Source organism: Petaurus breviceps, unplaced genomic scaffold (genome assembly GCF_028583685.1).
Source record: "Petaurus breviceps papuanus isolate PSGF00001 unplaced genomic scaffold, PetGlider_PUasm1.0 454, whole genome shotgun sequence".
Taxonomy (NCBI): Eukaryota; Metazoa; Chordata; class Mammalia; order Diprotodontia; family Petauridae; genus Petaurus; species Petaurus breviceps.
This window is the reverse complement of record NW_027186342.1, coordinates 729,051-747,514: the sequence shown is the minus strand read 5'-3', so window position 1 is coordinate 747,514 and position 18,464 is coordinate 729,051. Positions and strand designations below refer to the sequence as shown.

At 40.5% G+C, this 18,464-nt stretch overlaps 1 protein-coding gene across 1 annotated transcript in view; it reads left to right on the top strand.

The window, feature by feature from the left end:
* The first annotated feature begins 4,961 nt into the window (after positions 1-4,961).
* LOC138171618 (keratin, type II cytoskeletal 73-like) overlaps positions 4,962-18,464 on the top strand; it is a 17,587-nt gene continuing 4,084 nt past the window's right edge. Inside the window, exons 1-8 of the mRNA XM_069101155.1 lie at positions 4,962-5,414; positions 8,941-9,155; positions 9,518-9,578; positions 10,433-10,528; positions 12,428-12,592; positions 15,751-15,876; positions 16,773-16,993; positions 17,526-17,560. Of these exons, the coding sequence (XP_068957256.1) occupies positions 4,962-5,414; positions 8,941-9,155; positions 9,518-9,578; positions 10,433-10,528; positions 12,428-12,592; positions 15,751-15,876; positions 16,773-16,993; positions 17,526-17,560 (1,372 nt within the window). The remainder of the gene's footprint in view (positions 5,415-8,940; positions 9,156-9,517; positions 9,579-10,432; positions 10,529-12,427; positions 12,593-15,750; positions 15,877-16,772; positions 16,994-17,525; positions 17,561-18,464) is intronic.

Sequence of the window (18,464 nt, the reverse complement as noted above, 5' to 3'; positions counted from 1 at the left end):
CACTATTAAAAAAATCTTTTACTCATTTAAAACTTAAATACAAAACAAGAAAAGGAAAAATAAAGCATTTCCATGTACACAACAGAACTTAGGGAAGGAATCAATATAAGACAAAATTCCATTTCATGAAAACCTGTATAATAAATCCTTCTCATTGTTTTCAGAATAATCCAGCTTTTCTTTGCTTCTTTCTAGGTTTTCTTTTGTTCTCTGCTGTATACTTTAAATTTAATTTAATTTTAATTTCTCCCTCCCTCCTCTACCACCCTAGAAAAGATTATAATTAAACACAAATATATATGTACATGTATATGTCCATATGCATACTTATCTGCAAACATACACATACATACATACATACACACCACACAAACACACACATGTATATAAAACCATTCCGCATCAGTTATTTCTCTGGAGGTGGATAGCATCTTCCTTCACAGGTTCAAGTCTTTCCATGATTTTCTAAATCAACCAGCTCATCATTTCTTTTGTATAACAGCAATGTACTATCACAATTATATTCTATCTGAAAGATTGTCTATGAAAAATTTCCCCCTGAATTTTCTGCTTTTCTTCTAATCAACTCAGAGAAGGCTACAATTAAATATGACTTTCTCTCTCTCTCTCTCTCTCTCTCTCTATATATATATATATATATATATATATATATGTATATTTCCAAGTAAAGGTATAATTAATGCTTAACTATTTTGCAAATAAACAATATTTTAAAGGGAAATTTCAATTAATATCGATTAATTACACTTATTACTTAAGATTTTTATTAATCATGAAATCATATTAATGTTAAAATATTACTTTGCTAAGTAGTGCAAGTTTTAATACATTTTTCAGGTTTTCTTAATGTTTACATTTAGTTCATGGAACATATTACACTTCTTGTCAGCAATCAGGTGATCATACTCTGGAATCATGTTTGAAATAGATTTTTTTTTAGAAATCTGAAAACTAACCTTAGTGGCCATTTTATTTTCTGAGTTTATTTTCTTGAAAAATTACTGTTATACCTTTACATTTTTCCCTTGGTTTCTTTGAAATACTTGACCCTTTGTCCTTCCAAATGAATTTTATTATTTTTCTAACTCAATAAAATAATATTTTAGTAATTTAATTGGGATGGCATTGAATAAATAGATCAGTTAGGTAAAAAAGTCATTTTTATTATATTGACTTTGCTTACCTGCCCATGAACAATAGATATTTCTCCATTTATTTAAATCTGACTTTATTTGTATAAAGAGTGTTTTATACTTATGTTCATGTAGTTCCTGTGTCTGTTTCTGCAGGGTTACCCTCAGGTATTTTATTCACCCATTTTTAGATTTAACAGTGTTTACCACCCTTTCTTCCAAAATACTGTCCATTCAGGTGTTTTGGAGACATTGCTCTCTCCTAGTTCTCCTTATAGAATGCTCCTTCTCATTGATTCACCATCTATATCATCCCCACTAATTGTGGGTATACCCCAAGGTGATATCCTGGGTCCTTTTCTCTTTTCTCTCTGTATTTTTCTTCTTGATGAGCATATCAGGCCCCAAGGTTTAAATTATCTTCTCTATTCAGATGACTCCCAGAACTATATATCCAGTCAGTGTCTCTCTTGATTCCCAATCCCACATTACTTATCACCTGTTAGTCATTCCAAACTTGACATCCTTGATACACCTCAAACTCAACATGTCTGATATAGAACTCATTATCTAACATTAAAGTTTTGGGGGTGACTTTGTAAAATGAATGATAAAAAGAAATGGAAGATAGAATCAGAACATAGAGGGCTTAATCCAGAGTGAGCAAATAGATACTTGTTTATTTACATGAGAGACAAAAATGTTGTGCTTTGTTTGCTGAGAAAGTAATAGCCATTCTGAAGAAACAATCTTCGTCGCCATTTTGAATCAAAATGTTCTGACTTAAGTAAATCAGACAACAATGAAAAACAAATTAAAATATTCATATTGTTGAAAAATCTCAGTGGGAAATAATAGTTTTTCAAGAAAGTAAACTCAGAAAATAAGGTGGCTATGAAGGTTAGTTTTCAGATTTCTAAAAAAAATTGATTTTAAATGTGATTCCAGAGTATGATAAACTAATTGCTGACAAGAAGTGTAGTATGTTCCATGAACTAAATGTAAGCATTAAGAAAATCTGAAAAATGCACTAAAACTTGCACTGCTTAGCAAAGTAATTTTTAACATTAATATGATTTCATGATTAATAAAAATCTTAAATAATAAGTGTAATTAATTGAAATTAATCAAAATTTCCCTTTAAAATATGGTTTATTTGCAAAATAGTTTAATATTAACTATATCTTTACTTGGAAAGTGAACCACTAAAAACCTGTCTGTAGCCCAAAGAAGTTCAGTCTATTTTAATTTTGGCCCCTACCTATCACCAAGTTGTGCAGGTCTGCTCTAGATCAATCCCTTCATTTCACAGATGAGAAATCTGAGATCCACAAAGGTGAAGTGACCACACATTGTAGATGTGTGTTTAGTTACGAGGGAGAAACGAGGACCTACTGTGTCCAAACCATGAGGTCTGCCTCTACCGCCACTGTTCCTCAGACTTTCAGACTCTCCTAGAGGCAGTCCTGGACATTGCACCCAAAGATAATACTGAAGAGACAGAAAAGAAAACACTTGTCACTGCAGTCATTGACACAGTCAGATGGTACAACATTATCAATACCATTGAAAACAACACTAGTTAAGATGCATTACCATCTGCCTTGACATTGGTGCTATGCTATAAGAACCTCTGGGCAGGGTTGTGCTAGAATCTGCTGAAACCAACTAGTTAAAGTCAATTGTTAAATTTTCAGTGTGAACATTTAAGAAATAGGCAAATATTATAACTTGTGGCTTGATTTATTGCTTTTATTATCTAAAGTTAAGAAAATGATAGAGAAATATTAATAATGCAGGTTTAATTTGAAAGTCTGTCATAGACTGACCACTTCTCCCACTCTTCTCTCTGAGATCTGGTTGTTAAATATTTATCCATACACTCTTGCTTCTGGGCCTTCCCATCTGCTGCCCTGGGCTTTAGGAGACCTGAGTTCAAGTCCTGGCTTTAGTAATTACTAGCTATATAGTATATATCTCCTCATCTTTTTTTTTTTCTTTTTGGAGAGGGGAAGGTAGGGCAGTTGGGGTTAAGTGACTTGCCTAAGTTCATATGGCTAGTTTTGTGTCAAGTGTCCGAGGCTGGATTTGAACTCAGGTCTTCCTGACTCCAGAGCCTGTGCTCTGTTCACTGTGCCACCTAGCCACCCCAAACATCTCCTCATCTTTAAAAGGGAAGAGATCAGAATTGGATTATTTCTAAGGTTCCTTCTCGCTCTGTCGTTCTGCTATTGTATGATTTAACCATAGAGTTTCTTTCTTCTTCTTCTTCCTTACCCATATTTTGTCCCTTGCCATACTGATTGGCCTTCTCTCTTACTTGTTAATCCTATCCCATCATACAAAAAAGTCCTAGTCCCGGGCCCACATCTGGGGACAGAGTACCCCCAAGCCAGCAGAAACTGATATTGCTGATAAGCAAAGAATCAAGTATGGAGGGTCATGGGATGGCAAGAATGGAATGAGTGCCTCTCTCTAGGTGGGGCTCATGAAGGAAGACTGCCTAGGGGAAGTCACTTAGCACAGAGTATGTAAAGGGGAAAAAGGGAAAGGAAGGTCTTTTTAGGTGAGGGTATTGTTTTGTCCACAGCCTCGAGTTTGCAGGACAGAAATTAGTAAGTCAACTGGCTAGCTGGCTAGATGAAGAGTGCCCTGAGAAATGTAGTGTATGTGTGTGTGGGGGAGGGATAGGGAAGGGTAAATAATGAGGTGGGCAGTTAACACAGGAACCTTGCTGGCCAGGATGCAAGAGTCTGACTTTAAAGACTCTCTGGTTGATGTTTTACAACAAAGTCCTTAAAACATCAGCAATAAATTATAACCAAAATCTGTCATAACTTCCTGGAAACTCTGCTGTAAAGCTTTCAAACATGCCGTGGAATTACTGTAGCTGATATAGGGCTGTTTTTTTCATATTTGATCACAGCAACAACTCTGTGAGATATGTGCAATTATTATTCCCATTTTATGGATGAGGAGATGGAAGCTTGGAAAGATTAAGTGACTAGCCTATACATGGGTCTGCCCGACTTCAAGTCTAGTGTTTTCATCCATCTCTTCTCAGCCGTCCAATATAAAATACTTTTCCTTAATTTCATGTGATTTGTGGGTATGTCTGTATACTTTTTGCTAACCTAGAGGTATTCAAGCAGAGATTGGGGAAATGCTTGCCTGGCATGGGTTTCATTCTTTTGATGACAGGAGGACTAGAAGCCCTCCCTAGCCCTTTCCAACTTTGAGATTCCAACATTCTACAAAACCATGAGAAAAGTTTCTGGAGCTCTTGGGAAGGCAAGCCTGGAGATACATTTCCTAACCACATTAAAGAAATACACCCTGCACTAGGCCATCTGATACAGCCAGCCAGTCCAGAGATTTCTTATCCACAACATTGTAGATTAAGAGTCTTTCTTCACACCCCCTCCAGACTGACCTCCCCCATCCCTTCTCATCAGTTTCTATTGAGGAACAGTTGAGGCCAAGACGAATTCCCCAGCCCAGATCCTTTTACAGATAACTCAGCCTGGGCTAATTTCCCCATGGCAGTCACTTAACTAGATAAAATCCAAATTACATGAGCAAAGTTTGCAAGCCAAGCAGTTTTGGGGTGTGGGGGGTTCATATTATTTACTTGGTGTCTCTGATTTTGTTGGGAGAAAATGACTTCTTGCTTGAAGGCAAAACAAACCCCCAAATTAGGGAAGTGATTCCTCTTCCGAGTTCTATAAAGGGGAAATGTTAAATCACTCCCCAAAGGACTTTATTCATCTCTGCTCAGGTCTAACTACCACCTTCTCCATCAGCACCATGAGCCGTCAATTCACATACAAGTCAGGAGCCCCCACCAAGGGGAGCTTCAGTGGTTGCTCAGCCATACTCTCTGGGGGTCCCAGCAGCTCATCTTCCTACAGGGCAGGGGGCAAAGGACTCCAGGGTGGCTTTGGCAGTCGGAGTCTCTATAGCCTGAGAGGGACGAGGAGCATCTCTCTTAGTGTGGCTGGTGGCAGTGGGCGGAGTGGGGGCTATGGTTTTGCTCGGGGTCGGGCCAGTGGCTTTGCTGGGAGCATCTTTGGCAGTGCTGCTCTGGGTCCTGTGTGCCCAGCTGTATGCCCACCAGGAGGCATCCACCAAGTAACCATCAACAAGAGCCTCTTGGCTCCACTCAATGTGGAGTTGGACCCTGAGATCCAGAAAGTAAGGACCCAGGAGCGGGAGCAGATCAAAGCTCTCAACAACAAGTTTGCCTCTTTCATTGATAAGGTGGGTTGGCCAAGTTTCTTTGTGTTGCCTTGAAAATCCCTCTTCATATATAAATGCCAGTTAATGCATGATCTACCCTTGCTTCCCATTTTATGTGTGTGTGTGTGTGTGTGTGTGTGTGTGTGTTCTGATAGTGAGAGTAGAGGAAAACAAAAGGAAAATAAGAACAAATTTTTGCCCTGGAGTATCAAGGAGATGGAAACAGAAGAGGACAGGGAGGGATCAGGGGAAGCAGAGCTATGGAGAGAGGGGTTCATAGGCCCATAGGCTTATGGTCATTCTGAATGGTCTCTAGGTTTAGAAAACAACTCAATCTCTATAATAATCTCTATAAACTAGCATTTTTATAGTGCTTTAAATACTTTACAAACATCCTTACAACAACCCTGGAAGGCAGATGTGATTTTTATCCTCATTTTAAAGATGAGGAAAATGAGTCAGACAAAGGTTAAGTGATCTTCTTGGGGGTATCTCACAGCTAGGAAGTTTTGAAGGACAGTTCAAATCAAATCGAATCAAATCAAATTAAAGCTTCCTTACCAATTACTAATTTGATTCGTTCATGAATGGTTCCTGCAGCCCTGATGAGAGAGGACTATCCTGACTAAGAAAAGGATGCTATAAGATCAAATTCTAAACAGATTTTAGAATGTTTAGGTAAATCTCTAGTTGGACAATTCAGAATGGGTCGTTGAGAGAAGCAAGAATGTTTGAGCACTTGCTTGATAGTTGAGGCTAATATAAGGGAAGATAGCATGGTTCCCATGCCCCTGTGGTGCCTCTAACTTGGGACAGGATGGACTAGGAGGCTGATCTAGGGTGGAATTTCACATTTCTGATAACCATTCACCAACTGATGGCAGGTGGTATAGTTAGGATTTAACTTCTTTTTCTCCAAGGAAGGAGATTCTACTTTTTTTTTACTTTCCTTCCTTCCTTCCTTCCTCTTTTCTTCCTCCAAACATATCTATTTAATAACTCTTCACATCAATCAGAAGATGCTCCTGAGGTGATTGCAATTTAGCTCAAATTCTTCTTAATGTATTCAGTATTTTTTTTTGGGAGATCAATCATGTCATATGAGGTTTTGAGGGGCAGGAACAATGCTGCTTCCCTTTCTTTGTATTTACCCTTGGAGTCAAGCTCCTTGTCATTAGGAATTTCTAATTCCTACTTGTCAGGGATTCTAAAACTCATAGGATTTAGAGCTAGAAGGGACTTTAGAAATCTAGTTCAATTCCCTCATTTTTTTAGATGAGGAAACTGAGGCTGAGAGAAATGAGTGAGTAATTCAAAGTCACATAGGCAGTGAGTGTGAAGGGAATTCATGCATGGGATATGGTTGCACTAAATGACCTCTAAAGTTCCTTCCAACTCTAGAATTCAATGATTTACTAAGTATGGTCCAATTGGGATTGACTTTGTTTCCAATGATAGACAGTTGGCTTTAGTTCTTTATTCTCTGCTCACTAAACATTTTTCCTGTGCCCAGGGATTAAAGTAGCTCCTTATCCAAGGGCTCTAGAGTTCCTGTGAAACATTGGCACATAGATCTGTGTTGTAGGTGAACATCACTATTAAGAAAAGTTATCAAAGGTATTGATCCTCTGTACCCAAAGGCTGAGGGTGCATCATAAGCTAAAGCTCAGAGTTTGTCCTAACACTTGTTTCCTTTGATAGGAACTCCCTCCTATCTTGCTAATAAGACCTATGACTGTGGGGTTAGTGCTAACTAATGGGCCAGGGGAAACAAAGCCTTGCTGTCCTTGGCTTAAAAAAAAGGAGGGCATTAGGGAAAAGAATTTTGAAGAAGAGGAAGGACAGGGACATGAGAAAAAGAGGCAGAAAATGTCCCAGGTAGGTGATCAGATGGATCATTGGCTTTAGAGCTGGAAGGAATCTTTAAAATTTAGTCTTCCCTTCTAATTTCATGAAGTGTTCATGTTTAGAATTTGCTAGATTATAGACTCCATAAGGGTGGGGGATCCTGTTCTGGGTAAACTTTATGTCTCCCTTGGGGTTAGCACAATAAACATGTTATAAGGGCTTGTTGAATTGAATTGTTAATATAGGAGAGGGTGAATTAGTGAGACTAAATTCAGAGAAATAACCATAGTAAGCATAAAGACATTTATGGTACACTGAGGAACCAGCACGAAGGTGATTCAATGATCTGAAAAAGACTGGCTATTCCTTTGTCTGATCAGTCTCTCTAAGTGAGTGTTAGTCTTGGTATCTTTTTTTCCCCTTTTATTTATTTATTTTTAGTTTTCAACATTCATTTCCACAAGATTTTGAGTTACAATTTTTCTCTCCATCTCTCCTCTAGATAGGGGAGAGATGGAGGGTAAGAGGGCAAACATACTCATTGCCCCTTCCCCCAGTCTGCCCTTACTTTCTTGTAGGGCAAGGTGAATTTTTATACCCTATTGCCTGTATATCTTATTTCCTGGTTGCATATAAAAACAATTTTTAAACATTTGTTTTTTTAAAGCAATTGGGGTTAAGTAACTTGTTCAAGGTTACACGGCCAGTTATTTCTGGGTTTGGTGCTAAGTATTTGAGCCCAGATTTGATCCCCAGGTCATCTCAACACTGGAGCCAGTGCTCTTACTCACTGAGCCACCTGGCCACCCTGAAACATTTGTTTTTAAAATGTTGAATTCCAGATTCTCTCCCTTCTTCCCTCCTCACCCACCTTCCACTGGGAAGACAAGCAATTCAATATAGGTTATATATGTATAGTTACACAAAACATTTCCATAGTAGTCATATTGTGAAAGACTATATTTCCCTCCATCCTATCCCGCCCCCATTTATTCTATTTTCTCCTTTGACCCTGTCCCTTTTCAAAAGTGTTTGTTTCTAACTACCCTCTCCCCCAATCTGCCCTTCCTTCTATCATCCTTCCTCTTATCTCCTTCCCCCTTCTTTCCTATAGAGTAAGATACCCAACTGAGTGTGTTTGTTATTCCCTCCTTAAGCCAAGCTCAATGAGAGTAAGGCTGGATAGTCTTGGGATCTTATTAACTTTCATATGTTTACATCTCATTTCTCAGCTAGATTGTAAGCAATTTGAGGGCAGGGATTAGATCTTATGCAATATCCTCCCCCCACCCCCAACCTCCCACCATCACCAACATTAGCATCTAGCACAATGTTGTACACATGGAGATACTTAGTAAAAGGGAGAGTGAATGAAGAGATAAAGTTTTGGCTATCAGATTTAGTTTTAGGTGCCTGTCATATTAGGTTCTAGGCAGGGATATGGTGGTAAATGTTTAACAACCAGCTCTCCAAAAAGTGTATATGTACACAATTTTAATTTGAATTATTAATATTTTCTCCATTGTTCTAATAAGTCTAGAAACCAACAAATCAATATGTCAAGTCCCAATTTTTTCCAGTTGCTGATTTCTGAGATATAAATGCTCATACTGAAAGTATAGCAATTGGCTCTCGCCAGCTGACTGCCAGTACATCCCAGGCTCCAGGGATATAAAACCCAATTTGGTTTGGATTCTAGGTACGGTTCCTGGAGCAGCAGAACCAAGTTCTGGAGACCAAGTGGAACTTGCTGCAGCAGCTGGACCTGAGCAACTGTAAGAAGAACTTAGAGCCTATTTATGAGGGTTACATCAACAATCTGCAGAGACAGCTGGAGACCCTGTCTGGGGATAGGGTGAGACTGGACTCTGAGTTGAGGAACATGAGGGACCTTGTGGAGGACTTCAAGAAGAGGTGAGAATGGAGGTGATACTTATGGGATTGGGTGCTGGATTGAAATCAGTCCGGCAGAGTGGAAACTAGCCCTGTGGGCACTGGGGAGACAGTGGGGTGAGTGTGAGACATCCTCTCCTAAAGATGCTCTCTATTCATGCAGGTTTCAGGATTGCCAGCTATCAAACCGAGGGTTTGATGCTAAGATTCCCTGGCTGGTAACTTAGGACTTATTTTCAAGGTCCCAGAATAACCCTTCTAAATATGTGATTGTTTGTGAGATTAGTGGGGGTCCCCTGTGCTCAAGATGGGGGCAGAACACACACGCTCACCATAATGCTCACCTTCATTCTTCATGTCCTCCCTCATCTTCCCAACCAAAGGTACGAAGAAGAAATAAATAAACGGACAACAGCGGAGAATGAGTTTGTGGTGCTCAAAAAGGTGAGGAGTTTGATATCCATCAGTAACGGAAATAGGAAAGGTGGGGATGGAGGGAAACAGAAGGAAGCTCAACTCTTAGAAGAAGGCACTGCGAGGCTTTCTGAGGGGTATTACTTTTTCTCTGCTCTACTAAGTGGTAAGTGGGTTCAGGAAGGAAGGAAGACAACAAGGTGGGAGTGGGGGGGATTTATGACCTGTTTAGCACTTTCAAAATTCTGTCTCAGCACAAGATATAAATAAAACCAAATGTTATACAAACATGATCTTTTTATTATAATTACCAGAGCAAGTTTTTTTTTATTATCTAGGACAATCTAGGGGACTCTAGATGTGAATAACATTTAAAAAAATCCGTTTGGTTTGGGGATGTGTGACTTGATTTTTTGGGACACTTGGTTTACCTTTTGAATTCTCCTTAACTGAGGCAAGGGCTCAAATGAGTGTGCATTCCCTGAGCACACAGTGGTACACAGTGGTGGGAATGACTGTGTGTGTGTGTGTGTGTGTGTGTGTGTGTGTGTGTGTGTGTGATGTGTGAGGGGTGGGTGGGGAAGCAGAGGGTGGTGGTGGGGAGAAAAAAACTAATGTAGATAATCCACATGCCGATAATGGAAAGAAGATTGTATCTTATTTCTTTCCCATTCCTTTCCTGAGAGAGGGAGTGATTTGCCCAAGGTCTAATAGTGAGTCATGCTAGGGCAAAGTAGAGATTAGAAACAAGATACCCAGTTTGGGGTCCACTAAATGGACACAATCTGGATTTTAAGGTTCAGTGGTGGAGAAGAGAAGGGAAGATGTCTGCACTTTCAGGCCATGAAAAAAGCCACATCAGGGAGTATCTGTCCTCTTTCTAGGATGTGGATGCTGCTTACACAAACAAAGTGGAGCTGCAGGCCAAAGTGGAATCCCTGGATGGAGAAGTGAAATTCCTCAAGTGCCTGTATGAAGGAGTGAGTGCCCTTTCACTGCTCCCCCCTGAGCTTCCCACTCTCCCTTTCTTTCTCCTTCCTTCCCCTCACTCTTTCTCCCCCTCTCCCTTCCTCTCTGTCTATGCCACTCTCTCCCTTCTCCTCCTCTTGTCCACTCCATGGAAGGAGAGAATCTGTGCAGGCCTTCATCCAAGGACTCTTTTCAACTCTTCTCTAAAACACTGGTCTGGGTTTCAAGTGATGGCTATCATGCTTTGCCTCTTCCATGGCTCCCCTCACCCTGCTGATAACACCCCCTGCAATAATTGGAAAAGACAGTTCCTTGATGAAATTCAATATCCTCTTTTTACTTTGAAGTTGGTATTTGTTCTTTCTCAGATGCCTGCGAGATCATGGCATAGAGTAACCTGCCCCAGTCCATCCTAGCTAGAATCCTTGCAGCAGGCAGCATCAGAGACAAAGGCAGAGAGGGCAGCCCATTGTAGAGTCAGGATGCCAGGCTCCTTGACCTTGGAAAGTCTAAGAATCCAGGTGTTCTCTAGGGTGCACATTTGGGAGTCAAGGAGGAGAGGAATGTTGATGTCATAGATAGAGTTTTGGTCAATTTTGGCATTCTATAAGACCCAGCTGCGGATTTCCTTTGGTTTATATCTGGTCATATACTCCACTCCCTTCTGCCCCCAGGTCAATCTAAGGTCACTCCCTCTTTCTACACACACACACACATGCATATACATGTATACACACATACATATAAGCCACAATGCACATATGCACACTCACACATACATATACATGCATGTATACACAAGCTGGGGGGTGGGGGAACCAGGTTCTCAGTGATGTTGAGTACCTTCCATTGGCCAGCCTAAACATCCCATTCTTGTCTTTCTTCTTGGGGACCTGAAGAATGGTAGTTTCCCTCTCCCCATTGATACTGAATTCTAATCAATATAGCCTGAGTAGCAGATGTTTTATGTTCAGGAATCTCTGGCAATGGTGGAGCTCCTCTCAGTTGCCTCTATTCCTACCAGATTCCAAGACCCAGGTTGCTCTCTGTGCCCTTCAGAGTTTAGGTCTAGGGTTACCTGGACAACCTTTGGCAAACAGGCCAGAGTTCCAAGTCTCTAGGGCAATGGAGATCCCCCAGACTTTCACATGATTGAATTGTTTACCCAGAAATGTCATCTACCACACATGGTGACACATGTGAATAGCCTTCTCCCTACAGGGGCTTTTTTCAGACAAAAATATGCTGTCCTATTAGTGATTAGAATAGGCAGGTTTTATCTTGTCACTCTTTCATTTAAAAACCTTCAGTTGACTCACCTCTTGGGTAAATGATAAACTCCTTTTTTTTTGGAGGGGCAGTTTGGGTTAAGTGACTTGCCCAAGGTCACACGGCTAGGTTTGTGTGTGTGTTAAGTGTCGGAGGCTGCATTTGAACTCAGGTCCTCCTGACTCCTGGGCCAGTGCTCTATCCACTGCGCCACCTAGACACCCCTTAAACTATAAACTCTTTAGTCTGAAATTTAACACGTCCACATATGACCCTATCTGTCTGACCTGATTTCATATTATGTTCCTCTTATACTCTCTTTATTAGCTGGACTAGACTGGTCACTGTTCCAAAATCTTCTCCTTATCCTGCTGACCCTCTCCCCCCTCCCTCCCTTCCCGTCACTGCCTCTGTATTTGAAAAAGCTATCTCTTTTAACGGGAATGTTTCCCTCTTTTCTCTACCTTTTGAAATCTTTATCTAAATCCACCTCCTCAATGAAATCTTCCCTAATTTTCCCAGTTAACCACTCCATCAAATTTTCCTAGATGAATGTATCTGAATCCTATCTTTGCTTTCTTCAGTTTCCTCCATGAAGTCAATTGAACTTGAGTTTCTTCCTGCTTCTTTCATCTCTGTAGGAGATTGCACAGATCCAGTCACACATCAGTGACACATCTGTCATCCTCTCCATGGACAATAACAGAAACCTGGACCTGGGCAGCATCATTGATGAAGTCAGGAGCCAGTATGAGGATATTGCCATGAAGAGCAAGACTGAGGCTGAGAACTTGTACCAATCCAAGGTGAGTGAGGCTGAAGCAGCCCCACCTGACACATGTCCGGGACCAGAAGGCCAATCTATTCTTTTCATGAAGCCTGTACTGAGGTTCAAGACCCACCGTGTGTATGGTTCTGTCCTGGGTGGTTGGGGGGTGAGATCCAGACTGGGAACGTGGGGTCACTCCCCTGGGAGAAATACCAGTCTGATTGAGGAGAACTGACACATACCCAGGATATATCTCTAGGCAAACAGACATGGTGTGTCAAGTATAAGTGAGTTTAGGGTCAAATAGGTACACAAAGGCTGAGTACAGATTTTATTAACATTGGGTAAGGTTAGACAGGGAAAACTTTTGAGAGGAGGAGAGTTTTGAAGCAGATTTAGAAGTCTGCAACAGATGGATTTTGGTCTCTCTTGTTAATTAAAATTAATTGCTGAAGTAGGGGGTGCTATTTTAGCTGTTATCTGAATCTCCCTTAGTTCTCCAATCAAATCCAATTCCAGGACTCAAGAAAGAGAGAGAGAATGAGTCACTTTGATCTTAACCTCCCTAATGGTTGGTGAGTGGGAAGGTGATTCTTCAGATAACTTGGTTTCTCACTGGGAGACTACTTCTTAAACACCCCTTGTGATTTATCAGACTCTTTCTCAAGAGAACTACAAAGTATAGAGAGACCTTATTACAATGTTTAGGAGATAAAACGATGGGTGAAAGACTAGAGGATATGAATGCCTCCAAATCTGGAAGACAAGCATAAATCACAAAATCACACAAAATCGCACAAAAACAAGACTTTCATTCCCACTCCCTGTCCCCCACTCTCCCCCCACCCCATACAGAGGGCCAATCCTTTCAAGTCTGGAAGAAGCCTTAAGTGTGACTTCCTCATTTTACAGATGAGGAAACTAACCCTGAGAAAGATTAAGTGATTTGCCCAAAGTCACACAATCAGCAAATGTCAAAGGCAGGATTTGAACTTAGATCTTCCTGACTCTAAGCCCAATTCTCTCATCTACTATGCCACTTCATTCCCCTGAAACTCATCTAGGGCATATGTAATGCATTTTTTCTCTGGGGTTGTTCTCTCATTATCTTTTCAGAAGATATTAGGATTTAGAGATGGAATGGACTTTAAATGTCAAGTCCAACTTCCTCATTTTACAGATGAGGAAACTGAGGCCCCCAAAAAGTGTCTTGTCTAATATCACATAGGCAGTAAATAGCAAAGTTGAGGTTTGAGATTAGGTCCTCTGATGCAAAGTTAAAATTTCTTGGTGCGTGCTGGGAAGGGAAGCCTCCTCTCAGGTCAGTTTCCCTGAAGAAAGTTGCTGAATGTCTTTCAGAATCACCTAAAAAATAAATTTTCAATTCTTTCTGCCACTTTCCCTTTGTTAACTTCTAGGATAGTTAGCTAGATTGACTCAGGTGTTGGGATGTATAGTTGACAAGGAGCAGCAGGATGACCCCTGTTCACATCAAGTTTTAGGGATCAGGATTGATTTTTTCTCTAGATCCTGGATTCTTAATGGTGTGTGTGTGTGTGAGAGTGTGTGTGTGAGTGTGTGTGTGTGTGTGTGTGAGTGTGTGAGTGTGTGTGTGTCTTGGACCCTTTTGGTTGAGTGTAGTGAAGACTACAGAGCCCTTTTCAAAGTCAAATTTTTAAATGTATAAAATAAAATACCTAGGATTACAAGGGAAACCAATTATATTGAAATCGATGATCAAAATATTTCAAAAACACGTTCCTGGACCCTTACTCTAGAGGCAACCATCCAGACAAAGTATGGCCGGGAGGAGACACTCATCCCCACTTTGAGTGACTAAAATATTCATCATCCTCAAATAGATTAGATTAGATCACACATTTAACATGTAGCCATAAACAACAACATCAGCATAAGCTGTTATTATGGTTATTGCTATTATCATTGTTGATAATAATAATGATGCTGATGAAAATATTAAGCAGACTTATATAGAAGAGGAAAGTTACTCTCTCACCTGGAGGTGGGATAAAGTCAAAAGATGGTGGGAAGGAGCTCCATGCTCTTGGGAGGACATGGTCATTTTAAGAAGTCTGAGTCCAGAAGCATCAGAAGGGTTAGGGAGGAGATAGTCTGGGGATTAGATACTTACTACAGATAATTCACAGATGGAGAATTGAAAGGAGACTGTATTTGTCTAATGAATGTCTGAGTGTGTTGTCTGACCAAATGAAGACATACTGTTGCATGGGATCCAGTTTATTTTAAATTATTTGCACTATCAGAAAGGAATTCAGTCTTACATAATCCCCAGATCAAGATGACCAAATTTCAGGGCTGTATAAGATCACAGAGAACATTGAGTCCAACGAAGATCTGAACAAAAATCTTTTATAAAACCTATATAAGTGGGAATCCAGTCTTTGCTTGAAGACCTCCAGAGAAGGGGAGGCTGCTACCCTCCTTCTTACCTCCCAAGGTGCCTCTTTCCACTTTGGGATAGTTCTACTAGCTAGTAGTTAGGCCTTTTTTATTTACATGAAACAAAATTTTACCTCTTTTCAGTAGGAGCTGTCTTTCTGAATCTTTGTCACTCTGTTTCTGATTCTTTCTCTCTCTGTTTCTGTCTTTCCTTCACTTTTTGTCTGTCAGTTTCTTCCTCCCTCTCCCATATACTTTTATCTCTACTACCACAATAACTGTTGATAGCCTGAGTTATAGAAGTGATAAAACAAAACTTCCCTTCCTGATCCCCACAATTTTTTTTAAAAGTAGAGACTCCTCTCATGGATAACTGTGAGCTTTATAGGATCAAAAGAATATTTTTGGGTATCCTTATTGTCACACTAGATGAAATGGGGTAATCAGTTGAGCAGAAATTGCCTGAGATAAAAATAAAAACAAATAAAAATGAACAAATGGCTTAATAATTCAACATTCCCTCAGCAAACATTAAATGCCTATGATGGAATGCATTGTGCTAGATTCTGAGTAAATATAAAGAAGAAAACCCTGGCCCTCAGGTGCTTATAATGGCTAAATGGATGGTTGCCAACAGAACCAGTCTAAAAATGGAACATTCCCCACACTTCTCTTCCCCCACCATCGCAGCCCACCAGTGCAGAAATGCTCTGCCATGCACTCTGGTTAGCACCAAATAAAAGTTTGGGTCAATGATATTGTTTTGGAATCCAGTTCCAGGAGTTGCAGCTGGCAGCCAGCCGGCATGGAGACGATCTCAAACACACCAAGAATGAGATCTCAGAACTGAGTCGACTCATCCAGAGGCTTCGCTCAGAGATTGAGAACGTGAAGAAGCAGGTGAGTGAGCCTTAGCGGGATCCTGTCCACAGTGGGGATGACAGTGGGGAGTTGGGGTATCCTGGTACCCTGAACCTAATTTGGGTATTAGATGGAGTCCCCACAGACACCTAGTCCTTCATTAAACCTTTAGCATTATTTCTTTTTTTGGAGGGGGGTGGCAGGGCAATTGGGGTTAAGTGACTTGCCCAAGGTCATACTTAACTAGTAAGTGTTAAGTGTCTGAGGTCAGATTTGAACTCAGATCCTCCTGACTCTAGGGTGGGTACTCTGTTCACTGTGCCACCTAGCAAGCCCCTAGCATTATTTTTTTATTGCTGGTATGTAACTCATTCCCTCTACTTAGCTTATCTCTACACTCAGGCTCCCATCTCTCACGTCATCCCTGTTCCCTATCCTCATATCCTCAGAGCCTTCATATCTCTCATCCTTTCTCCTTAACCCTATTCCCTCCCTCTCCACTCATCCTCTTTAACTGACACACTCAGTCCCATTCTCTATGTTCATCCCATCCCCATGTACTTTACATGTTCCTGCCATCCTTCATACTCAGCCCTTACATACAGCTTCCCTCCTCTGTCTCCATATTCAGCTTCATTCTTTTATGCTCAGCCCTTTGTCTGTACATTACTTAGTCTCCATCCCTGGATTCAAACTCCAGGGCAGATACAGTTGGAAAATATTTTCCATAAGTTCTCTGAGGACTGTAGTAGAATTAATTACTTGTCCTCAAAGATAATGTTTCTACCCTGATCGTTTAGCAGCTTCTCTCTCCCACCTGCCCCCAGTGAATAGAGCAGCTCCACAGGAGACTCAATCTGGAACCAATTACAATGATTAGATGGTGAATGGTAGGGTAAGCTTGGGTACCTTAGAATTGGTCCTTTGCCTCACAGTGCTCCAACCTGGAGACAGCCATTGCAGATGCTGAGCAGAGGGGTGACTGCGCCCTAAAAGATGCCAGGGCCAAGTTGGATGAACTGGAGAGTGCCCTGCATAGTGCCAAGGAGGAACTGGCTCGCCTTCTACGAGACTACCAGGAGCTGATGAGTACCAAACTTGCCCTAGACATTGAGATTGCAACCTACAGGAAGCTACTGGAGGGTGAAGAGTGCAGGTGAGGGTAGGGAACGAGCATAACTGAGGATCTTTTCATTTAAGTGTGGTTCATAGGAAGAGTAGTCAGTGGACCTCATGGAAATAAAACAGTAGACTTAGCTGAAATCTAGAAGCAGGTCTAAGAAATGGGAGATGTGTTTAGCCTCTTCCCTAGGGTCCTGGCTTTAGATACTGCTGTTCTCACTGTATGACTCTGAATGTATCAGTTAGCCCTTAAGGTCTATGTAAAACATGGGACCATTGGATTAGCTGCTCTCCAAGGTCCTATTCAGCTGCAATTTTTCTGTTATTTTGATGAATGAAGAGAAGTTAGCAGATGGGTAGGGGTCTGGAGATGTCGGGATAGAAGTGAATGAAGTCAGACAATTGGAGAGAGTGAGTGAGTCTGGCTTCCAGACTTTAATTAATTATTTATTTTTATGCCTCTACTTTTCCCATCTGGATGTTTATTGAGTGGGTTGGATGTATTAGTCACTCTGGGTTGCTATACCATGCAGGAGGACTCAGATCTGCTCATTTCTTTCTTATAGGATGTCTGGAGAATACACCAACTCTGTGAGCATCTGTAAGTATCCTGAACCCTTTCATCAATTAAAATGAGTTGATAAATACTTACTGAGTGTCTGTGACAGAGGTCTTCAAAGATAGCAGTAGATGCCCTCTACAGATTATTTCCTATTTATCTTATATATGGATTATTTAATTATAGTTTGTGTGTGTGTTTTTCTTCTTTAGATTGTGAGGTCCTTGAGAGCAGGGACTGTCTTTTGCCTTTCTATCCCTAGTGCTTAGTACAGTGCCTGGCATATAGTCGGTGCTTAATAAATGCTTGTTGACTGACTGAATAGCCTTTGGTGGCTCCTCCAACCTTTTGAAACTTAATAAATGTTTGTTGACTGACCATTTATTCTTTTTTTTTAAAAAAACCTTATTTTTTGTGGAATAAAACAAGCATTTCCATAACTGTACAATAAAAAGATGATTGTACGTGAAACTGCAAATCTATTTACGCCCAATTTGCTATAACAACAAAGTTATCATGCAAATTTCTTTTTTTCTTCCTTCCTCCCTCCACCACTCTGGAGATGGCTACCATTACACACACACACACACACACACACACACACACACACACATACACACAAAACCATTCTATACCTACTTCTATTTATCAGTTCTTCTCTGGATGCAGAAAGCTTCTTTCTTCATATGTCCTTTATAGTAAATTTGGGTATTTATGATAGACAAAATTACTTATTTGCTGAAAGACATTCTTAAAATAATATTGTAGTTACTGTGTACAATGTTCTCTTGGTTCTGTTCATTTCACTCTTCATTATTTCATGCAAGTCTTTCCATACTTTTCTAAAACCATTGAGCTCATCATTTCTTCTAACACAGTAGTATTCCAATCACAATCATATACCACAACTTGTTCAGCCACTCCTCATTTGATAGACATCCCTGCA